This window comes from Rhinolophus ferrumequinum, chromosome 11 (assembly GCF_004115265.2).
Source record: "Rhinolophus ferrumequinum isolate MPI-CBG mRhiFer1 chromosome 11, mRhiFer1_v1.p, whole genome shotgun sequence".
NCBI classification, from domain to species: domain Eukaryota; kingdom Metazoa; phylum Chordata; class Mammalia; order Chiroptera; family Rhinolophidae; genus Rhinolophus; species Rhinolophus ferrumequinum.
The window spans coordinates 41963598-41986290 of NC_046294.1; the positions used below are offsets into that span (position 1 = coordinate 41963598).

Consider the following 22693-nt stretch of genomic DNA (forward strand, 5'->3'; position numbering starts at 1 on the left):
AAATAGTAGAAGCTCCATTAGCCTGAGTCACGAGTGAGAAAATGCAGAGAGGAGCGTGCTGCCAACCCAGAAACAAAAGGACATGTAGCATAAGCAAGAAATAAATTTTGTTGTTATAAGCCATGAAGACTTTGGGGTTGTTTATTATGACGGCATAACCTAGCTGATTGGTATAACATTTAAATCAGGCTGGACACAGTGGGGAAAAAATTGGTTAACCAGAAGATAGATTTAAAGAAGTCACCCAAAATGAAGTTCAGAGGGATAAATTGATTAAAAGTATGAAAGAAATGCTATAAGATATGGAATATGGAGACTAGAATGAGAAAGTTCCAAATACATTTTATTAGGAGATCGGTCCATAAGGAGAGAATGGGGGAGAGAAAATATTCACAGGAATTTTCAGAATCTGGAAACCTAAAGAAAGACATGAATCATTGGATTCAGAAAGTACAGTGAATTCCAAGTAGGAGAAATAAAAACACATCAAAGAGAAATTGCAAAACAGCAAAGACAAAGTGAAGATCTTGAAAGTAACCAGAGAGAAGACAGATTATTTACAAAGGAATAACAATTCTCAATAGCAATAATACCAGAAGTAAAATCTTCAAAGAGGTGAGAGAAAATTCTGTGAAACTAGAGATAATATAACTAGCTAAATGATCATGCAAGATTGAGGGCTAGGTAAAGATATTTTGAGGCAACAACTGAGAGAGTTTACCTCTCGCAGACTCCTGCCAAAAGAACAACGAAAGGATGTACTTAGGGAAAAAATAAAACTGAGATCAAAAGAAAGTAGGATGCAAAAAAAGAATGGTGATCAAAGACATTTATAAATGTGGTAAATCAAAATAAGCATTCACTGTATAAAACAACTAGTATCATAATGAATAATTTGGGATTACAAAAGCAAGGTGAAATAAAAATACTGAAATTGGTATAATTTAAGATTTGGGGTAATTATCATGATTTTAAGGTTTATTCTGAAAAAGAATAGAGATCTTGATTAAATTTAAAGTCATGTAAAATGTTAAAAATTTAAGGGGCACACTAAAGATTCGAATTAAAATGTATGTATAACTTCCAAACCAATGTGGGTTAGAAAAAAAAAAAATCAATGAAGCACAGTAAATAGAAAATACAAATTAAGATGGTAGAAATATATCAACAATCACAAGAAATATAAACAGCTTAAACTTGTTGGTTAATAGAAAAATCTCAGATTAGATTAAGAAAAAATCATCTATGTACTTTTCAAGAGACACACCTAAAATATATGGACATGAGGAATAAATAGGTATATAGCCTAGATGATATCGGTCAAACTGAATCAAACTGAATTGAGCTTTCCAAAACCTTTCTCTGCACATATTGATGTTTTCTGGTGGCAGCATTATCCAGGTGTGCCTAAACATTTTACAGAATTATATCATTTAATTATGTACTAAGGAGAAAGATATCCTGGAGTGTTGGTTTCCTTTGTTTTGAATTATTTTGTAGATAACATATTGAAACTACTCCTGTCAACAAGTTTCTATTCACTATTGACACTGCTCCTTTATTGCTTATTAATTTCCCTGACTGTACATCCCTTGAATGAGCAAGAAATGACCCAATAAGCCCTGGTATTGCTACAAGCAGTTTTCCTCAGAGATCCCCAAAGTTTAGAAGAAAATCCAAGATGTTATGCAGAGACTGTGCAGTGGTGTCAGATGGAGATCAGAGGTCCAAGACTGGGGCTTCTCATACAGCCCAGAGCACTTAGGATAAAGGTTCTGTTCAAAAAAGTCCCCACTCTGCAGATGATTGTCTGAGAGAGTGAGGTGTCAAACTCAGTGTCCCCAATACCTAGGCTCATGGGCCATTCCTTGAGGGCCGGTTCTGGCCCATAAATACATTGGCTTAGTTTCTGTTCCCTGTGGAACCTACTCTGAAAATGTACCTGAGTTTTCTTCTCTGTTTCCTCCTGTTGCAGAAGATGGGGTTCCTCGGACAGCACGGTCCATGTCCCTCACGCTGGGAAAGGTATGCATGTTCAAGGAATACCAGGGCTCCCAGAGGAAGTACAGCAGAAGTTTCCACAGTCACCCAGGAGAGCATTCATTCTGGATCCATGGGTGCCAGAGAACCTCTGGACAGAGTCTCTAACTCAGCTTCCTACACCTGCTAGTTACTCCTCCACCCTTCTCTTGCTCATGGTTTTCCTGACTGTATCTTAAGTGAACATAAAATGATGCATACCTTGGTATTGCCATCGTTTTCATACACTATACAGTATTGTACCCAGATTGTGGAGGTTGTTTCTGCTCCATTTCTTTAGTATATAATAAGCTAAGAGAAATACATGTTGAGAAGTTACTCACCACTAACAGAAAATTTGTGTCAACTTTGGCTATTCTCTCCACACCAACCCCCACCACCATCACTACCCCAAAGCCAAAATACGCAGTGAATGTTAGTTATTACAGCGTTAGGAGCAATTAGGCATTTTCCAGGCCTTTCTGAACTGCAGGTACTGCTTCCTCCATGACAGTGGACCCAGTCCCTTTTCTTTCTACAGAACATGCCCCGCCGGAGGGTCAGCGTCGCTGTGGTTCCCAAGTTTAATGCCCTGAATCTGCCCAGCCAACCTCCAAGCTCATCACCCATCCCTTCCTTACCAGCCCTGGTGAGTATGATAATGCTGGCCCTATTTCACCTCTCCCTCAGGCTCACTAATATGGGGGTGGCCTAGAGTGGGGCAGGGTCAACAAGGTGAGGACATTCCCAGCACAGATTCTGAGCTATAGGTTAAAAAGCCCAATAGAAACCAGGCTCCATGTCTGCCGCTGCCCTGAGAAGACTTGGTATTCTGGAGTAAGCTGGCATCTTAGAGAGTGTTCCTTACAAGTGGTATCTCTTTTCGTGCTTAAACAACAACCCTCCAAGGTGAGTATGATTTTTTTCCCCACTCTGCTGGCTGAGCTTTAAACCTTAGGCTCTCTGAATCCAGAGCTTGAATTCTTAGACCCAATGTTATCTTGACTCAATTTATTGCATCATTGTTTACAACAATGAAAAACTGGAAAATACCCAAATGTCCATTAATAAGAGATTGGTTAAATAAATTATGGACATGCCTATAAGGGGTTTCTAAGCAGTTGCTAAAAATAATGATTAAAATATAATTCTTTATCGACATGAAAAATATCCATAATTTATTATTAACAAAGCAATTAAAAACTATATACAAAAAAACAACAACAGTATATACAGTATAATTCTGTTTTGTAGTTTTTTTTTTAAAGTGCTATTCTATGGGTAGACAGAAAATTCTGGAAGAATATATATAAAACTATTAATGATGGTTATCACTGGACAATGGTAAAACCACAGGTGATTTTTATTTTCTTGATGCCCTTTTTTATTTCTATAATGAGAATGTATTATTTATAATCAGAAAAAAACCCATTTTAATTTTTTTTAAAACAAAGACAGTTCCTACATAACAAAATATTTTCCACATCCCAGGCATTTGTGAATCTTATTAATCCTATCTCAAACTTCTAATTCTTTCTCCAGGTGTTTCTCTATGCCCTGTCCATGACTAGCACTACTCTATAAGGAAATAATCTGGTTGTGTAAACAATAGGTGAAGTAGATTCAAGCTCTATTATGCCAGTAGGTAGCAATAACTCTTCAACTTCTTTCACTTCTTCCTGCCTTGAGCATTTCCATCCATGAAATCAACATAAACTCCCAAATCTCCCACTAAAACAAAGGAACCTGAACATTTTTTGTAAAAAGGAGCTTGAGGAGGAGGGCTAGTTAGTATGTTTTAAAGGACCCATCTCCCATACTATACTAAATGTATAAATTTTCTAAAAATATGTATTCCTTTAGACTAGGGGGTTGACAAACAGGGCTATACATTAAAATCACGTGGGGTACTATTTAAATGTTCTCCACCCCAAGATTCTGGATTGGAACAGTATTTTAAAAAATCTCCCCCAGGTGATTATAATGTGCAGCCAGATTGTTTAAATCAAATCAAGTGCAACAAAACAACGTGGTAGTCCTAGGGAATTTATTATAAAGAAATTTCTAATGGCTTGAGCTTTTAGTAATGACGGGCATCGCCTGAGAACTGCGCTTGGAGCTGTATCTCCAGGGCAGTGATGGGCTTGCATGAATCCATCCCAGAGACCAGGGGGCCTGCATTTGGTCGGAGGCCCATGGGTACTTAGTCCAAGTCAGTAAACAGGAGACAGAAAAACAGATGGCTCCCCGCCAGAATGGAGCCTCAAAATGTAAACTCTTTTCTTTGCTCAATGAAACTTGGAAGAGAAGGAAAAGTTACAAGATTCATGTGCCCCAGGGGGAAAGAACATGGAAGAAAGGAAGACAGAGCAGGCCTGAGGAATGGGCCAATGTCTGCTCCCAGATGAAGATTAGAAAGCATGGAGAGTGAGGGAAGGGAAGGAGCCCCAGCAGCCTCAGAGACCCAGCAGCTCTGGCTTCTTCCTTCCTCGCTGATCCTCAATTCTCCTGTTTTCCATTCAGTCCGAATCACCCAACGGGAAAGGCAACTTACCTGTCGTCAGTTCAGCACTACCTGCACTTTTGGAAAAGTAAGTTTGTCGATTTTCCTCTTTGGGGAAATCTGGGGATCGCTGAGGAAAATTTCCTCAACTTACCTTTTCTCCCATCCTCCCTCCCAAAATGTGATGAAAAGCAAATTTAGGTTTTCGAGGAAATGCATAGGACTCTGAGACCCACAAAGATTTCAGACCCAGTTTGTTAAGTTCCAGGAAGATACTGTGGCTGAGGCCAAGGGTACCGTGATCTAAGAAGCCCAGAGTGATGGAGCCTTCTCCGTTATTTGGGATTCTTTGGACTACAGATACAGAAAAGCTGTCCACTTAAAGAGGTGGGGCTGCTCCATGTGTGGTACAGGCGGGCCCCAGCTCGGCCTCTCGACGATTTCCTTGCCTCTGCCCACTTTATGTGTTGACTTCATCAGCAGGCTTGTGGCAAATGGCTGCTAGTTCCAGGTATCCTATCCAGACATGACAATATCTAGAGGAAAAGGGACCATCTCTTCCCATGTTTCTTTCTTAGGAATGAAACCAGGCATCTTTCTTTAGTCTTCCCTGTTATGTTGTTGGCAAATTTGGAACGTGCTCCTTTTCTAAACCAACCACAGGCCTTGGGAATTGAATAGCCATCATAGTCTTAAACTATCTCCTGGATATGGGAGGAGAGGGTCAGCTTCCCATGTAGCAAAATGGCTCCATAGAGAGCAAATTCCTAAACAAAATCACATTCCTGTTAGGAAGTAGGAAGGAGATGAGAACTGCACGGTCAACCAACAGTGTCTGTTACGCCTAACTTTTCTAGGCATCTATATAATTTGTAGGTTTTTCATCCTTAGCCAGAGCAAGGCAGACTACTTCTACATACTCTGAGGGGTTTATAACTTGCTTTTCAAATTCTTTCATTTGCTTGCTGGAAAACATCTGGATCACAGCTGCCACGTCTCAGAACTTTCCCCTTGTGTCTTTCCTCACTTTGTAGAACATACACCTCTATTCGTCCTTCTTCCTTGCCTTGAGACAGCTTTAGTTCTTTATTTTCCATTGCTGTTAGAATAGTTTTGCTTGACCTGGCAAGAAATGTCTGCGTTGGGCCCCTTTTTAGTGAAGACAAACTCCCAAGCTTTCCACCCCCAGACTTAGCCTGTTTTCCTCACGTCTCCATATATCAGCCACCAACCTGTCCCTCAGTGAGTCACCCCACATTAGTCTTGAACTTTGCCCAGCATTTCCTCTCTTTGCCACCTCACCCCACATAAGCTTACAGGTCCTTCGTGTCATGTAGGGAATTTTTGTTTGTTTGTTTGTTTCCTTGTTTTCCTGATCACTACAAGGAAATTGTAAAGGGATGAAAAACTAACAACCACCTGGAAGTAACCAAGGTTACAAAAATCTTACCAAATCCCTAGTTCATGGTCTCTGAATCTCTCCAGAAATGGTCACTTATGCCCTGAATGAGAAGCACACTAAAATTCTCCCTTCCAATCCTGCCTTTGGGTGCAACAACCCCTTCTCCCGGAGGGCCCCCAACAAGGCCTTGTTCCCAACTCTCAGCCAAAGAGCCAGTAAAGGCAAAAGATTTATGTCCCCACGCTCCTCAACAGACTAATCATGATGGGGCAGGGCCTGAACCCTCTAGAACTAATGTTCAGGCCAGCTGAGAGTTTCTATCTGAGGTAGTGGGGATCATCAAGAACCTGAGCTATCCCTGGTAGGAAAAAGTGAGGTGCAAAGTTGAGGACAGCAGGCAGCAGCACAAAATCAGAAGTAGCAACAAATGAGCATCAATGGTGACATCACCATTCTAAGGGTTCAGAACCAGGAAAGGTACGGACAGAGTGAAGATCGAGACAACTCAAGAAAGAAGCACCAAGAAGATGTCTGCAGCTCACTCTTATAGGCTACCAGAGAGATCCCCATCACAGCAAGCACGCTGAGGCTGACTCTCCTGTTAGGAATAGACCCAGCCTGTAAAGATGGCTGCACAAAGGGGAGGGAGTATTCAGAGGAGGAGGGGCTCAGAACTACCAGTGCCTTCCCCGTCTGGATTTCTAAACTGTGCTAAGTGGTTTTCATCTGAATTCATGAAACTGGAAACACTTAACAGATTGTTAAGAGGTTTAACAATGAGACAACAATGAATTCATACTTTCCACTCTAACACAAATACAGTCGATTCTAGCTACGTTCTCCAGTGTGTTACAGAGAAAGAATGCATTATAAGTTAATATACGTTACTTTCTAGATTGTTGTATTCAGCTTGATGTTAAAATGATTTCACATTTCCCTAAGCATACAGTGACTACAAAGGAAGGGAATTGGCTAAGCAGGTGAAAGATGGCGAAAAGATCAAACTGCCTGTGACAAGTGCTCAGCAAATACCTGATTGCTGATTGCACGGCCCAATGTGACTTCAGAGAATTCTGCCTTATTCTTGTAGGTCACTTCATAGTAAACCGCTCTTTACTCAACAAAGGTCTAGGAACCTAGGACTTAGAGAAAAATACAGAGAGTGATACAGTATCCTCCCTTGGGATACGTCCAAGACTCCCAGTGGAGGCCTGAAACCATGGATAGTACTGAAACCTATATACACTATGTTTTTTTCATATACATATGATGAAGTTTAATTTATAAATTAGGCACTGAAAGAGGTTAACAACAACTAAAAATAAAAAAGAACAATTATAACAATTAACTGTAATAAAAATTATGTGCATGTGGTCTCTCTCTCAAAATGTCTTACTGGACTGTACTCACCTCTTCACTTAAAGGAAGCACTTTTCCACTTCTCTTTGACATGTCTGAATTGCCAGCATCACTACTTTTGCACTGTGGGGCCATTATTAAGTAAAATAAGGATTGCTTGAACACAAGCACTGTGATACCGTGACAGTCGACCTACTAAGTGACTGGCAGCAATATACAGTGTGGATAGGATGGACAAAGGGATGATTCACATCCTAGGCAGGATGGAGCAGGACGACATGAGATTTCATCATCCTACTCTGAACAGCACACAATTTAAAATTTGTGAGTTGTTTATTTCTGGAATTTTCCTTGTAATATTTTTGGACTGCGGCTGACTGCAGGTGAACTAAACCACAGAAAGTGAAACCGTGGATAAGTGGGGACTACTATATTTAAAGTGTCTTAAATATTAAAACAGACAAAGCTTCCACAAGTAGGAAGAGCTATTTATTCATTGTCTTTCATTCGTTTGACCTTTAATCACCAAGGGCCAGGCAACTAGAATTCACTCAAGGACCTCACAGTCTCAGGGGAAAGACAGATGGGAAACAGGCCATTATAATACAGTGTGATGGATGATATTATAAGGAAATACAGGTTGCTAAGGGAACAACACACAAGAAAATGAGCGCCTTAACCCAGATTTTGTATTGTGGGGGTGAGGAGACTCAGAAAATGTTTCCTCTAGGAATTTATTAATACTTTTGAAGTGAAACCTAAAAGTTATATAGTTAACTAGGTGAACTAGAAGTTAACAACATTCCAGGCTCTGAGGTGAGAAAGTATGGAGTAGTCAAGGAATAATAATGATGCTGATAGCAATAATTACTCTTATTATTTACTGCATGCTTACTTTACGCCCAGTGCTGTTCTAATTGGTTTACATTAATGACCTAATTGAATCCTTAGAATAATCCCCTGAGATGGGGATAGTATTAATAGCCCTATTTTATAGATGAGGAAACTGACACTCTGAGAAATCCTCACTTCCTGAGGTTACACAGTTAATAGATAGCAGAATACATGCCCTTAACCTCTTAATAGGCCCTCCAACTAGAAGAACAGAATGAAGTTCAGTATGACTGGAGAGAAGAGGGTGGATTTAACAGCTATTTTTGAAAGAGTTCTTGTGAGCTACTGTGGAAGAACCTGGCTGGCTGTTGAGTGGAGGGGGCAGAGAGTGGAAGCAGAGGATATACGTGGAACCATTCACTGGGGGATCAGCAAAGCCACGATATGGATGACATACAGGGCTGGTTTCATAACAGGGACCACGATGCTGATAAATCACAGAACAATTTTAACTATAATCTCTAAAATAGCCATTTTTCCTACACTTCTGAAGCAACCAGGGTAAACTGCTTCAAGGTTTCACATGACATCAAATATGCACAGTAAGCAACTCCCCTTTCCTGAGAGTATTCTGGAATGAATTAGCCCTCAGTCAACTAGTAGTGGACCTGAGAACTCTGCTGCTGGGTAACAGGGAGGAGGGAAGTTCTTCCAACTCAGGTCCACTGGGTTGGGCCTGTCTGAGGGAGCTGCGGCAGTCAGGGTGGCTTAGAGACATTGCTGAGCCCAAGAAGGTAAGATCTGTCCATTGGAAAGGATTGTAGTCACTTTCAAATATTGTTCACCAAGTGGAAAAAAGAGACTTTAATATACCTGCTGGTCAAGCAACACATTTTGACTAAATAGCCCTCAAATTACTGAGAGCTAAGCATAAGTAATAAACACTGTTGACCTGGTGGACATGAGAGAACAATGGGTCTGATTTTAATGAGTTATTTTAGAAAGCACACAAGATTTCAGTCTGGGAATAGATGCCAAGATCCATGAGCGTTTGGCCCAGAAATCCCTAGGGTGGGCACAGGCCGTGCCCAGCTCCAAGTTTACAGCCATGAACAGAGATTCCTTCAGTTCAACCCAAACACTGCGTTCTCAGGAAATAGACATTTACAGAGAGGCCCTGCCCATTTTACAAGATTAATAGGCAGGGACTGGATGAGCCATCGTGAAGTCAATGTAACTCAACAACACTTAAAGGCACTTACTTTGCCACCACCATTCAAACTCACACAGCCCTCCTCCCCGTTACGCTGCAACAGAGGTGCTGTGAGGGCACAGCAGGAGGGAGGGATCAAATTTAGCCAGACGGTGTAGGAGAGAGGTACACACTGGCAAAGTTTCCACAGAGGAGAAGGTATTGAGCTGAGGTTGCACAAGGCACAGGAAAAACTTCCAGGTAGTTGAAGAAAATATTTCGGGAACTGAAATCAGTCTAGATCTCAGTCTAGAGGTCAGGAGATAACAGCAAATATTTTACATATTGTGTGTTTCCCCTATCTCCCATCCTATCCCAGTATAAAACCAAAGGTTCTCCTAACCCATCTCATGTTAAACAAACAGTTTTCAACTACAAGTTTATAGGGGTGTGTGTGTGTGTGTGTGTGTGGGTGTGGGTGTGTGTGTATGTACTTACAAGAAGCGGAGTACAGCATGAGGAATAGAGACAGTGGAAATGTAATGGCTCGGTGCGATGTCAGAGGGATAGCGGATGGGGGAGGAGGGTTCACACAGTGTGAGGGATATAAATGATAAACGTCTAAGTATTACTTTGTCTTGTGTACCTGAAACTAATAAAAAAAAAAAAAAGGTAAAAAGAAAAAAAAAAGATTCCCTGGAACCCCACACACTGCTCAGAGCCCCAGGAAAAAACTTCTGTTGAAAGGGAGGGCTCAAGGAGGTGTGGAAATTGTATTTTGACACGAATAGAAGACCAAGGTGAAAGTCCCAACCAGGCCCACCAACCACCAATAATGTGAACTTAGGCAAGTCACTTAATCAACCTGAACTTGAGTTTTTCATCTTTCAAATGGGGTAATACCCCCCGTGGGTGGCAGATACTATAGTGCAGTCAAGAGCACGGGCAGGTGTCAGACTGAACAGGGTCAAATCGGAGCTCGACTAAGCACTGCTTGTGTGATCTTGGGCTCGTTATTTAACCGCTCTGAGCCTTGGTCTCCTTGCCTGCCAAATTGAGAACAACAGTATTACCTAGCTTATTGGGTCATTCAGGTGGTCTTAAGTGAGATATTAGCACAGAAACTGATACAGGTGATCAACTCAACCTGGGAGAGCTAGACAGAAGATGCACATGTGAGAAGGTTGTTGAAATGGCTTCGTGGCTCTACAAGGGAAAAGTTTAGTCTCTACAGAGCAGCGACCTGAGGACAGTGAAAGTTTGGTTTACCGTCACTTGGTCAGCAAAATTTGAAGGTGCCTAAGTGTGTAATGGCACACAATACACGTGCACTTGAGAAATGTATTAAAGCATTTTTATGTCAATTTTACCATACTTTAAAGCAGGGGTGTCCAAACTGCGGCCCGCGGGCCAACTGCGGCCCGCAATCCATTGTTAATTGGCCCGCAGCAAATTCCAAAAATATGTTTAGTTTACTTAAATAAACCAGGTGAGGCAATACGTACTTCACCTCGAGTGAGTGGCCCGGCTGTTTGTGTGTTTTACCGCATATGGCCCTGGGTGAAAACCGTTGAAAAAAGTTTGGAAACCCCTGCTTTAAAGTCACATTTAGGGTTCCTCCGATTCTGAAGTGTCAGAGTAATTTATATCAAGTTCTCTCTTTTTTTTTTTTTAATTTATTTTTAATTTATTGGGGTGACAATTGTTAGTAAAATTACACAGATTTCAGGTGTGCAATTCTGTATCACATCATCCATAAATCACATTGTGTGTTCACCACCCAGAGTCAGCTCCCCTTCCATCACCATACATTTGATCCCCCTCACCCTCATCCCCCACCCCCCAACCCCTTTACCTTCTGGTAACCACCAAATTACGTTCCCCAGATTAATTTTCAAGCCCGTGGCCATCCTGTGGTCACCGATTGCCCTCCAATCCCCTCACCCTCCCCCCCACTCCCCACCCCTCCCGCCCATCTAGCAACCCTCAGTTTGTCCTCAAGTTCTCTCTTGAAGCTATAAATAATCACCTGGTAATTTATCAGTTAGGATTTTTTTATGGATCAGCTTTGGAAGAACCTCAGATGGCTCCTAAAATTTACAATAAATTTACTACATAACTAATAATAATAATAATAAGTAATATCATTTGTTGAGTACCATATTGCAGAAAGTTTACTTATATTTCTTCATTAATTCTTATACTACCACTTTCAGGTACATATTATCCTGATTTGACAGTTGAGGAATCTCAAGTTTAGGAAAGTTAAATAATTTGCATGTGTTGGAGATGGGGTTTGAACCCATGTTGGCCTCAGGTAGTTTCTCTTCCTCTGCACTACGCTGCCCTCCCTCAGACATGTTTATCATTAACTCCTAAGGTTGACAGCTGTAGATAAAAGAAATTAAAAGTCTGCTATTTTATTTCATAGAAATGTTTTATTTCTACTATATAAATACATTTAATAAAAGAACTACTTTCCTTGTCCTTGGCTGTAGCTATGTTTTTCTGCTCTTGTTCCAGTCGTTTGCACAAATAGGAAACTGCACATTAGGCAAAGGTCACATGGAAGGGAGTGGATAATGTAATTTGCAAAAGGAGAAATGTTATGAATAGCTGATATTTTTAGAGTGTTATTTTCCTTGTTCACAATGGGTTTTGGTTTCCAGACTAATGAAATGTAAATTTTACAAGATCTGAGGAAAACTAAGAAGATGAGAAACTGATGCCAAGAATGAGGAGAATATATAAGCCTCTCTCATGAAGCCTGTGAGCTTTCAGAGCCCTGGCTGAAAAGCTCTGCTCGCTGTTCTGCCTTGTTTGAGGGCTCCTCCTTGACCTGACTTGCGTTAATCTGGATTCCAGATACTGGGAGGGCAGCAGGATATATAGGGAAGGCATGGCCGTCTGGATACTTCCTTTACACTTGTGATCCCATACTTCAGATGGGCTCCCAGGACTGCCCTGCCATCCTACCATGATTCTCTAACATGTTGTTTCCCCCCTCTCACGTGACTCTTTTATGCCTTCTCCTCTCTCCTCTAGCCTTCCTAGGCCTCTCTACCTCTCACTCTCAGTTGACGACCTTGTCTTCCACTTTAGAGAAGAAATTTAAGCTATCAGATAGGAGCTCTCTCGTCTTCCTTCACCAGATTCCCAACCTACAACTACCATCCTCATCTCCTTTCTCCCTTTGTTATAACCAAGAAGTTTCTCAATCATTCCAAGGTCTGTCTCTACTTCCCTTTCCAAAGAATTTGTTCCTTTCTCTCATCCCCTCTAGTGGATCATTTCTATCCACATTCAAATGGGCTTTCATCCCATGACCCACTTCTTCAGCTATGCATTCCCCCAACACACTCTTCTACTCTCCTTCCTCGTCAGATTACTGTGTTTATGTCTTCTCCTTTCTCACCTCCCATTCTTTACCAAGCCCATTCCACTCTGTCTTTGGCTCTCACCCTTCATCAACGCTCCTCTTGACCTTCATAGTATCAAATCTAATCGTCACTTTGTGCTCATCTGACTTGGATTCTTAGAAGTGTGTGTATGACACACTTAACTCTCCCTCCTCGACGTGCTCTCCTCCCTTGGCTCCCAGGACTCCATGTTCTCCTGGTTTTTCTCCTATCTCTCTGTCTGCTCCTTCTTCTCCACCTGAGCTAAGGGTAGAGATGTCCATGGCTTGATCCTGGGTCCTCTTCTCATCTTTCGTCATACTAACTCCCTAGGCAAACTTATCGCTTCCCCCTCATTTTAAATATCGTCTATATTCTGATGTTGCCAAATGAATTTCTCCATCCTAGCGTTCTTCTCCAACTATCTACTTGACATTCCCACTTAGATACCTCACAGGCACTGAAAATTTATCTTGTCCAAAAGTTAACTCCTGTCTCACTCCTTCTTTTCAGTACCTCAAATATCTCCACGTCTTTTGTGTCTCAGGGTCTTCATATATCCTGCATCCTCTATCTGGCCTCATCTTCTGTCCACTGACTTCTCATCTTTTAAGGCTGTGCTTCAGTTACACCACCTCCGGCCTTTTCTGACCACTCTATCTAAGCAGATTCTGTCCTTGTTATGTTCTATCACTGAACAGAGTTTGTTTCTTTCATAAAAGTTATCACAATTTGTAATGAATTACATATTTTTTCTTTCCTTTTTTTTTTGGGCTTTCCCACCTGCTAAGTTCCATGTTGGCAAAGATCATTTATTTTGTGATGTATCCCCAGCACATTATAAGGTGCCTGTGAGTTAGTCAGTACTTGGTAGATATTTACATGAATGAAGCAAACAAAGGACACAGGAATGGAATTACCCCAAACATTTTGGTCTGCTTCCATCTTCCTCATCTTAGAGTGTGGAGCTCCCAATATCTGTCTGTCTACCCACAGTATCTCCTGGAATAAGAATAAAGGTGGATTTGGGAACACAAGGAAAAGGGGGAACTGGCACAGTATTTGATGTTTGGGTTCCAGGGAGCATTCACAGAATAGGGCTTTATAAAATCTTGTTTCAAGGTAGAGGGGTTGAAATGAATTCAATCCAATGAGTTTCCTCACTTCTGATCAGGAATCAGGCCAAAGACATGGTTTGGTTTTCAGATGCCCAATCTGTCCCTGAAAGGACGCCCTGTACTTCCCTCTTCTCACTAGTGGAAAAACAAATGGGGACCCAGACTGTGAAGCCTCTGTTCCCATGCCGACTCCAAGCCTGGAGGAGATTAGCAAGGAAGCCAAGGCCAGGATGCAGGAAGAAGCGTACAACAAGGGGTAAGTCAGACTTCAGCTGCCCTGAGGTCGCCTGGCCGGTCTCCGAAGATACCTTCCCATGGGCCTTTCCAACCTCGTAGAGCATTGAGGGAAGCCACTAGTGGCCCCAGGACCTCCTTGCTTCAGTAAGGAACTACATAGGAAAGAACAGTACTGTTCCACAGGAAGGACCGGAGGAAGCAGGGCAAGAGGGTGTGGTCAGACAATATCTACATTGCTTTTTCTTTTCAGACAGAAAGCCACCAGAACGTCACTGCCCAGAATGGTCTGGAAATCAAGGGCCCTGGGTGGGTGCCTCTTGGTAACGCCTGAGGCTTCCTGCACAGCCAGAGCAATCACATTGCTGCCAAAAATGCCTCGGGTCAGCTGCTACTCCACTTCCTAGAACTGCCCCAGCCATCCCTCCTTCCTATAAGCTGGAGTCCCCTCAACTTCCAGCTGTCCCTTCTCTAATTGAGCTTCAATAGCACCTCTGACTGCTCAGTCACTGATGGAACAGAGTACTGAGCAGAGCCCAAGCCCAGCCAGGTAGAGAATTAGAGAATTACCTCTAACCAAGCATCACGTCTTGAGTTCTTTCCCCGTGGCTCCTAGGGAGACACTGCTTCCCACTGAAGTGAAACCTGTGGGCTTTGGTGGGGCAGCCACATACACCACGGTGGGGTTGCCCCAGCCAAACTGTGCTACCCTTAAACTCTCCGCTGTAGGACAAGTAGAAATTGTATGTTCAGGGTAATATTGATCCTGAGAGGAGGAAATCAGAAGGGTTTATTTTGGAAAGCCTATCTTTTCACACATAGCTGTGCTCTGTACTCACAGAGTTAATGCCTCCATTGGCTTTGTAAACATTTACTCACTACCTCTCTAGGACAAGCTGTGTGCCTGGCCCTTCCATAACATTTCCCAACAAGCCTGTGTGATGGCTGTCACCTTCCCTAGATCAAGCCTGGCACGTCCTCAAAAAATTCCAACACCCTGGGAGATGGGTACCACCCTCTCCATTTTACGGGTGAAGAGCTGAAGTGCCAAGGTTACGACACAGAAAGCAAGTGCAATCTTCACCCTACTGAATGTTTTGTAGGACAAGAACCCAGTCGGGAGACTGCATCCACATTTTTCCCTGTCCGTTTTGTCACACGTTCATAAACAGGAAGGATGACTGAGGAGTGAGGGGAAATTGTACTGACATGAGCCACCTTGGGATTCACTAGACTTTCCCAGCTTTTTCCTGTTGTGTGGAACCACGGGAAGTATATAATTATTGGAGGTGCTCAAGTCCCCTCCCTCTAGGAACTCTGGAAAAGATGCTCTGTGCCTGGCCTTTCCAGATTTGATTGTTCCGTTTTGCCTTCCAGATACCAGGAAGGTCTAAAGAAGACCAAAGAGCTTCAAGACCTAAAGGAGGAGGAGGAAGAACAGAAGAGTGAGAGTCCTGAGGAACCTGAAGAGGCAGAAGAAACTGAGGAAGAGGAAAGGGACCCAAGAAGCAGGTTGGAGCCCTGGCCATTGCTGAAATGGGTCACAATTCATTTAACTGCACAACATCTCTGGAGGTGCCAGTCCAGGGCATCAGTGGGTCCAAGGCCCAAATGAGCAGCCAACAGAAACCAAGAGGCACTCGTGTTGGGGGAGGAGGCAGAGGAAATCCCAAAGAGTCAAAATAGTTAACAAAGGGGCATTTGCAGAGCTGAGGGGTCAGAGGTGGTCAAGGGTGGGGCCAGCAGCCCTCAGGAGCTCAGCTGAGACACCGAGGGACCCTGACTGGAGCCCCTCCTAGCTCACCATAGTTAGCTCCTTTCTCAGGTATCCCCATGAGACAGCCAAGGGCAGGGGAGCTGGCCTAAAGCCCTAAAGGGAGTTTCTCACAAGAACAGAGGCAGAGAAAACAGATGGGAGTAAGGGACAAACTCAACTGGGTGGCAAAGGTGAGTCTTCAGGTCCCTTCTGTGCTGATCACACAAGCTTGGCTATCTTGACTGCTTTTCACTTTTGTTTGAATACTTGGTTTTTAAAAAATATACTTTATGTGCCCTATGGATATAGTGACCATATCAACATCCTGGATTTTAATGATAGCCCCAGTTTCACATATTCTGCCCTATTGACTCTATTAGTACATTCAAAGCAGACGTCTTGAATTTTGATATTTAAAAATGTGGTTACTGCAAACTTGGAACACTTCACCAAAATATTTGCCTTTAGACCCCCAGGCTATCCTGGGGTCAAGGACGGCTCCAGCCAGAGGATTAATTATCTAATCAGCAGCTAAACTTGGGACAGGTTATGTGTTTATGCCTCATTGCTGGAAGACTCTGGAAATCACATGCATGTAATAAGGTAATAAAATGAAGACTAGACATTAGATAGATACGCTTCAAAGCCCAGAGGAACAACCAATAGAGTCAGTTGATGGAAGATTCAACCAGAGTGAGAGGTCTCAGCCTGCATGAGCCAATCCCAACGTTCAAGGATCAGCAGTCTCAGAGAGCTAGAGAAGCTGCTTCACCATGGGAAGCAAACCTGTTCTACGATGCACCACCTCCCCTAATGGAAGAACCCCCAGGTTTTAATGATGACAGCACAGTCCCTACTCCAAGCAGCTGGGTCCTGTTCTCCATAGGCCTTGTCTCTCGCTTGGGAGCCCTCTGCTCTTATTTGCAGACCACCACACTGCCTTCTGACACTGTAATGCAGTCAGGCCTAGGCCTGGACAACAGCTCTTCCTTTGGCTCCCTTCAATACAGCTAACACAGGCTGGGACTTCTAACATTTCCAAACACCAAGAAAGAACAAAAGAGAACTAAACAAAGAGAGTACATGGAATATAAACAGTCTGGTTTGCAAAGCACAGGGCTGGAATCCTTACCAGCTAATTTGATCTCAGGCGATTGGCACTCCCCCTTTTGCCCCCCCCCCATTTCATGAAACCCCAGGGAAAGTAAGGTTGTACCTGCATCCCTCTCTGTACAGCTCCTGGTCAGCAGCACAAGGCAATGGCCGCCCTTCGCATCCATCGTCCAAGAGTGTCTTCTTGGTCCTGCTGCTCGTTCTCTGCCCCAGCCTTTGGTCCCATTCGGATTTACATTTGGCCTTGAGTACATGACAACACCACAGGTGACAGGTGACAGTGGGTACCAGGCATCAGCACAGCCCTCCAAAGGGTCCTTGTCCTTCAGAACAGGGGTGTAGCTTCACCTTCTCAGCAGAGCGGCCTCATCTTTTCCATAACAACTGACACTGCTGTCATCTAAACTGCCCACTCAAAGTTAGAGCCTCCCTTCCGCACCTGTGACGCAGGCCCGACGGCACCTGAGAACTGTTGTCTTCAATGCCAGGCAGTCCATTCGTTGCTGAGTACCTTACACGCACAGTGGGCTGCAGGCACCTGCACCCAAACATGATTCCCCCATGACATGCTGGCATCTCACTAACAAGCAAGGTCTGCAGTCATTCAAAGTTCCGTGTCCTACTTAGTGAATTTCAAAAACCAAACGAAACAAAACCAAAAAAGTTAGCTAACCCCCAGAAGCTGACCCCTTATTTGAGAGATTCAACAACAAACACTATAGTCTTTTTGTCTGAATCTCCTCTATTTAATAATACATAATAATGTAATCTGTTATAAATATTCCTTTCTGGAGGATCAGCTTAACTGAACTTTGGTGAATCAATCCAATATCTTAACCATATAAAACAGAAAACACAGTCTTCTGACATTTGTGTAATACATTGAACAAGTAAGGCTCATGAGGTACAATAGAAAACTTTTGCCTTTTCTCCCACTGCCTGTTCAAACCTGCTCCATGGAGCTAAGATGATATGAGGCAGATTCCTTTACTTTTCCAATAACTCTCAGGAAACGAAAGTACTCTGGTCAAGTTTAAATGCCAAGAAAAACCTCCTTTCGGTAATTAAAACGGCCAGTTCCCTGAAATAGTCAAAGTCTGAACATCTTATAAAGTTAAAGCCGGCTGTGATCTGATTCAGGAAGAAGCCTGCAGTGGGGGTGGAGGGCATGGCTTCTCGCTCCATCTCCTGCTTGCACTCCTACTCTCCACCCCAGCTTTGCTAATGCAGTGTCTGGCCTCTCCAGGGTTAACCCTGGGAAAGGGAATCCAGATTAGGGGTCAGAAAGGCATTACTTGACTGGTCTTATTGTGACTAGGCTCCAGGCTTTGGCAGGGGTTGAAAGCTGACTTTCCGACTTTGTTCAGTATGGCACTTTATAGGACCTTCAGAGAACACAACTCCTTCCACACCTGCATCACACACACCCACGCCATTGCTGAGGCTGTCTCAGCTGCAGGTCCCTTTATTAGGATAAATGCATCTCTTCCAGCTGCTTACTGAAAATGCCACTCTTGGTCCTTGGGCGTTTGGAAGTATACCTTCATTGTTCAGCTGCTAGGTAGCATTTCCAGGCAGGACCGATGACATCCCAGGCCTTCACCTGACTACATTCAGTTAAGGTGAAAGATGTACCTTTGGCCCACTACTGGTGTGGGGATAGTTTTCCCCATCACGGCCCCCTACTCTGAGCCAAAGCACTTCAGCAAGATTCTTGCGCTTCAGCATTCTCAGGTGTGAGTCACACACCAGACCACTGTGGTCTTCTTCCTGCAATATATTGAGTTCTCCAAGCGGCATCCCTGAAGCCCCTCTCCCTGTAGGCCAAGGTGAAGGGAAACAACCTAACCCCTCCCAATGGAGGAATGGGTAGAACTCAGAACAACCAAAAATTGATTTCCAAAGAAATTCTATTTCTAATCTAATTCTATTTCTAAACCTCTTTTATAGGCTGGAAATGGGGGATCAATTAAGGGTCACGAAGCCAAATCTTGACCACCTCCTTTACAGTCCCACTTAAGGGTGGTGCTAGAGTGGGATTCTCCCTACTGTGGTAGCTTGTTTTGAGCATAGAAATACAGCCCAAAAGAAAGACTGCATTTTAGCATCCAATTTTTTATAAATAGAAACTAAAGAATCTAAATAGAGCTGAAAGAAAATAAGCTTCCATTTCCAAACTCTCCCTTCCCAACAGTTGTGAAAATAGCCGATGATTTTCACGTCGGCTAATGTGCCCACTGTTTTGCTTTACTTAATTGTTCTTTAAATGATCAGCAGAAGTTTCCCACATGGAAAAGAAGCCAATCAGTGCCTTAGCTTAGCATCTGAGACAGGCATGTGGTCCCTTTGTACAGGGTATTTGTTGAGTCATTCCATCCATGGTAAGGCATCTATTATCTGCTAACTGTGAAGTAGAGCTCTCCACTTCTCAGCAAATGGCCTGCATATTTCAGTGTCTGTGTGAGCCTTGAGATAGTCAGAAAGCCCCTCTGTCACTTCTCACCTCCTCCATTGGGAGATCTGCAGTGTTCTCATTTTTTTTAAATATATTTTTTAAAAAATAGATCTGGGATTAGAAACAGGAAGAAATTCTAGCTTAATGAATGTGTCCAAGGCTTCTCCAGAGACCTCTAAGAATGGACTCTTAAAGCGGGTCGTCTACCAAATGTCTTTTCCTTAGGCCATAAAGAGAGTAGAAGAGTTGAAAAGCAACTGGAAAGAAAGGAAGAGGAAAAAGGGGAGTGAAATAGACAAAAACTGGAGAGGGAGAGGGATGGGAGGGAGGGAAGGAAGAGAGCAAAGAGAGAGTGGAAAGGGGAAGAAAAGAGTATAGAGAGTGAAGAGAAAGAGGAAGACGGGAAAATTAGGGGATGAAGATTAATGGGGTTGAGAAAACATCTTAAATAAGCCACGCGGAGTAGCTGGAGGCTACTAGTCCTCTGGTTGCCCCTGGGAAAGGTTTGAAGTGAGCTCTTGAGGTTGATCTTGTTCCTTACTATTTATCGCTTGACATCAAGAGTCTCCTAGGAGTTTAGCACAGTGCTTCCACACTGGACATAGTCAGATGTGGAACTGAGGACAACAAACTGCATCTGAGCATGGAGGCCGAAAAAGATTCGAACTTGAAACTGATCACTACTACTGTGAAGTATGGAAAGGATGCTGGTCCTGTCGGATGCATGGGCATAGGGGTCAGGGCACCCTAGTCTCTTTGGGCTTGGGAGAGCTCAGATATCATGACCATCGTGTGAACAGATCATTCGCCCATTCATGTGTGAATGGGCGAATGATCAAAAATAAATACGGTGTTCTAGCTCAGTAGTTCCTAACATCGAGTCTATGGACTGGTGGCATCCAAATCACTTGGGGGAAATTTTAAACTAGAGATTTCTAGACCATACCTTTGGAGACTCTTATTCAGTAGAGCTGGGGTATTTTGAATAATTGCTGCCAAGCAACTCTATATCCAGCTGAATTGGAGAACCACTGGTCTAGATAGGATGGAAGGTACTCCAGACAGAGAATTATGGGTCTGGGCATCATAGATGTGTCCACTATACTAAACCTGCCCCCTATTTTTCCATTTGACAGCAAACTTGAAGAATTGGTTCATTTCTTACAAGTCATGTATCCCAAACTGTGTCAGCACTGGCAAGTCATCTGGATGATGGCCGCAGCGATGCTGGTCCTGACTGTTGTGCTGGGGCTGTACAATTCCTATAACTCTTGTGTGGAGCAGGCTGATGAGCCTGTTGGGAGATCCACTTGCTCGGCAGCCCAGAGGGAGTCCTGGTGGAGCTCAGGACTGCAGCAGGAGCAGCCTACAGAGCAATAGGACGCCTGACATCCAGCCAGTGCCCTGCTCCAGCACAGACCACCGCCCATTCCCCAAGTACAGTGCTGTGAGGCCTGGGTGTGGCCACACTGCCACCAGCCCATCAGGAAATAAGCAGGGGCTCGTTCACACTGGGCACCTCTGTGGGAGCTGTTCATACACAGTCACTGATGGTCTTGGAGGATCAACAAAACTGCCCTGGGAAAGCAGCCGGTGGATGAAGAAGTCACCTTCACCAAGGGACTCGAACGGAAGGGAAGGTCACCTGCCCCTGGCTCAGATGGCCAGGAAAACGAAAACTCCTTCACTGCAGGGGAGTGAAGGTGTTTCCCTCTTTGCAATAGGAAATCAGGAAGAATTGTGCCTACTGGCTAACTCTGACCCCGAGGGTCAGGCCTGGAATTTGGAGTCACAACATGAATATCTTCCCATTTCCAATCTCATTCTCACTGACTCTCCTTCTGCCGCTTTTGAATCAGAGTTTGTCTTTACAGAAGTAGGAAAGGTTTCTCAGAAAAATATCTAGGCTGCAATTAGCTCTGTGCTTGAAATGGGAAGATGTGAATTAATATATATGCATCTGTACACACACACAACACACACATACACATAGCACACCAACAACCATGTGCATGAAGCCAACAACCCTCCAAACCTGTGCTCTGGGTGTGTGTTCTGGATAAAGCCAACCCACAGATTCTCACTAGGTTTGGGGCAGTCACCAGACCCCTGTTCAATGAGCTCTCCATGTGGATTTAAGATGTTTGAAAACTCATGGTTTCAAAGGTGAACTTGCTGGTCTCCGTTTCAAGTGTTAATTCTAAGCTGCTGTACAGCACAGTCTATTCCCGATGTGTTCTCTCCCCATGGAGAGCAGTTAACCCACCTCTCTGGTGAATAAGTAGACACGGTTTGCTTTACCTCCCGTGTGCCCACGTACAAGTGTACAGTTGCACCTTAGTGCTTCAGTTCAAATGAGATTTCCAACCCAAACCTGTTTCAAAGCATTCCCAATTGTTTAGCATAACACTGAGGGAGGACATCCCATCTTCAATTTGACTTCTTGCTCTACTTTCACAGCCACTACCTTCATTCATCCCTCAACAATTTTGGGGGCTATTGGTTTCTGTGTGGGTTTTATTGTGGTTGTTTTGCTTTTGTTTTTGTTTTGTTGTTGATGTTGTTTGTTTTTGTTGCTCATATTCATATAGAACTTACTATGAGACAAACACGTTTCTAGGTATTATATAGGTATTAATTCATTTAATCCTCAAGAAAAACAAAACACTATGAGGTGGGTACTACTCTTCCCATTTTCAGACAAGGAAACCGAAGCGCCAAAGCCACAGTAACTCTCTGAGGACATCCAGTTAGTAAATCATGGGGCTGGAACTCAAACCCAGGCAGGCGGCCCAGGGGCTGTGCTCGTAACCTGCCTCTTCCTAATTTGCATTCCTAACTGGATGTCTTATATTCCAGTCCCTCTCCCCCATGTGGCCCTTCAGCCTCTCCAAACCATTTCTGGTTCCCAAACTAACCTGTTTTCTCTCAGAGCTCGGTTCCTCCACTCATTAGTTTTTCGTCAGCCATTCTCTTTTCTTTAGGACCAAGAGCAAAAATCATCCCCTCCATACAGGCTTTAATGACCTCCCTCTAACTCCCCACCATACCCCACACAATAGAACACACCCTCCTCTGTTCTTTCTTTTAAACATCTCCATTATTGAACATTACAACAGTATATCACAGTAACTTATTTGTGTGTCCTCACAGACAAGAACCATGTCTTACCCATTCTCTGGGAAAGGTCCTAGCATGGCTGCTAATGCTTGGGAGGGCGTCATTAAATGTTGGTCAACAGAAGAAGAGAAACTTCAAGGGGGCAGAGAGCAGCCTGGGGACAGCTGACATTTTGCATGTTTCCCAAAAC

General features: G+C 43.4%; 1 protein-coding gene across 7 annotated transcripts in view; it reads left to right on the forward strand.

Moving 5' to 3' along the window:
• The window catches only part of IRAG1 (inositol 1,4,5-triphosphate receptor associated 1), a 108594-nt gene extending 86397 nt beyond the window's left edge, over positions 1-22197 (forward strand). For 6 of the 7 annotated variants that reach the window (XM_033120373.1, XM_033120374.1, XM_033120375.1 and 3 more), the window contains 6 exons: positions 1976-2025; positions 2561-2668; positions 4543-4610; positions 13965-14081; positions 15437-15571; positions 20520-22197. In XM_033120373.1, the coding sequence (XP_032976264.1) occupies positions 1976-2025; positions 2561-2668; positions 4543-4610; positions 13965-14081; positions 15437-15571; positions 20520-20763 (722 nt within the window). In that variant the 3' untranslated portion in view covers positions 20764-22197. Of the gene's footprint in view, positions 1-1975; positions 2026-2560; positions 2669-4542; positions 4611-13913; positions 14082-15436; positions 15572-20519 lie in introns of those variants that run through there. The other variant, XM_033120378.1, reaches the window with a different exon arrangement.
• Positions 22198-22693: the final 496 nt, after the last annotated feature.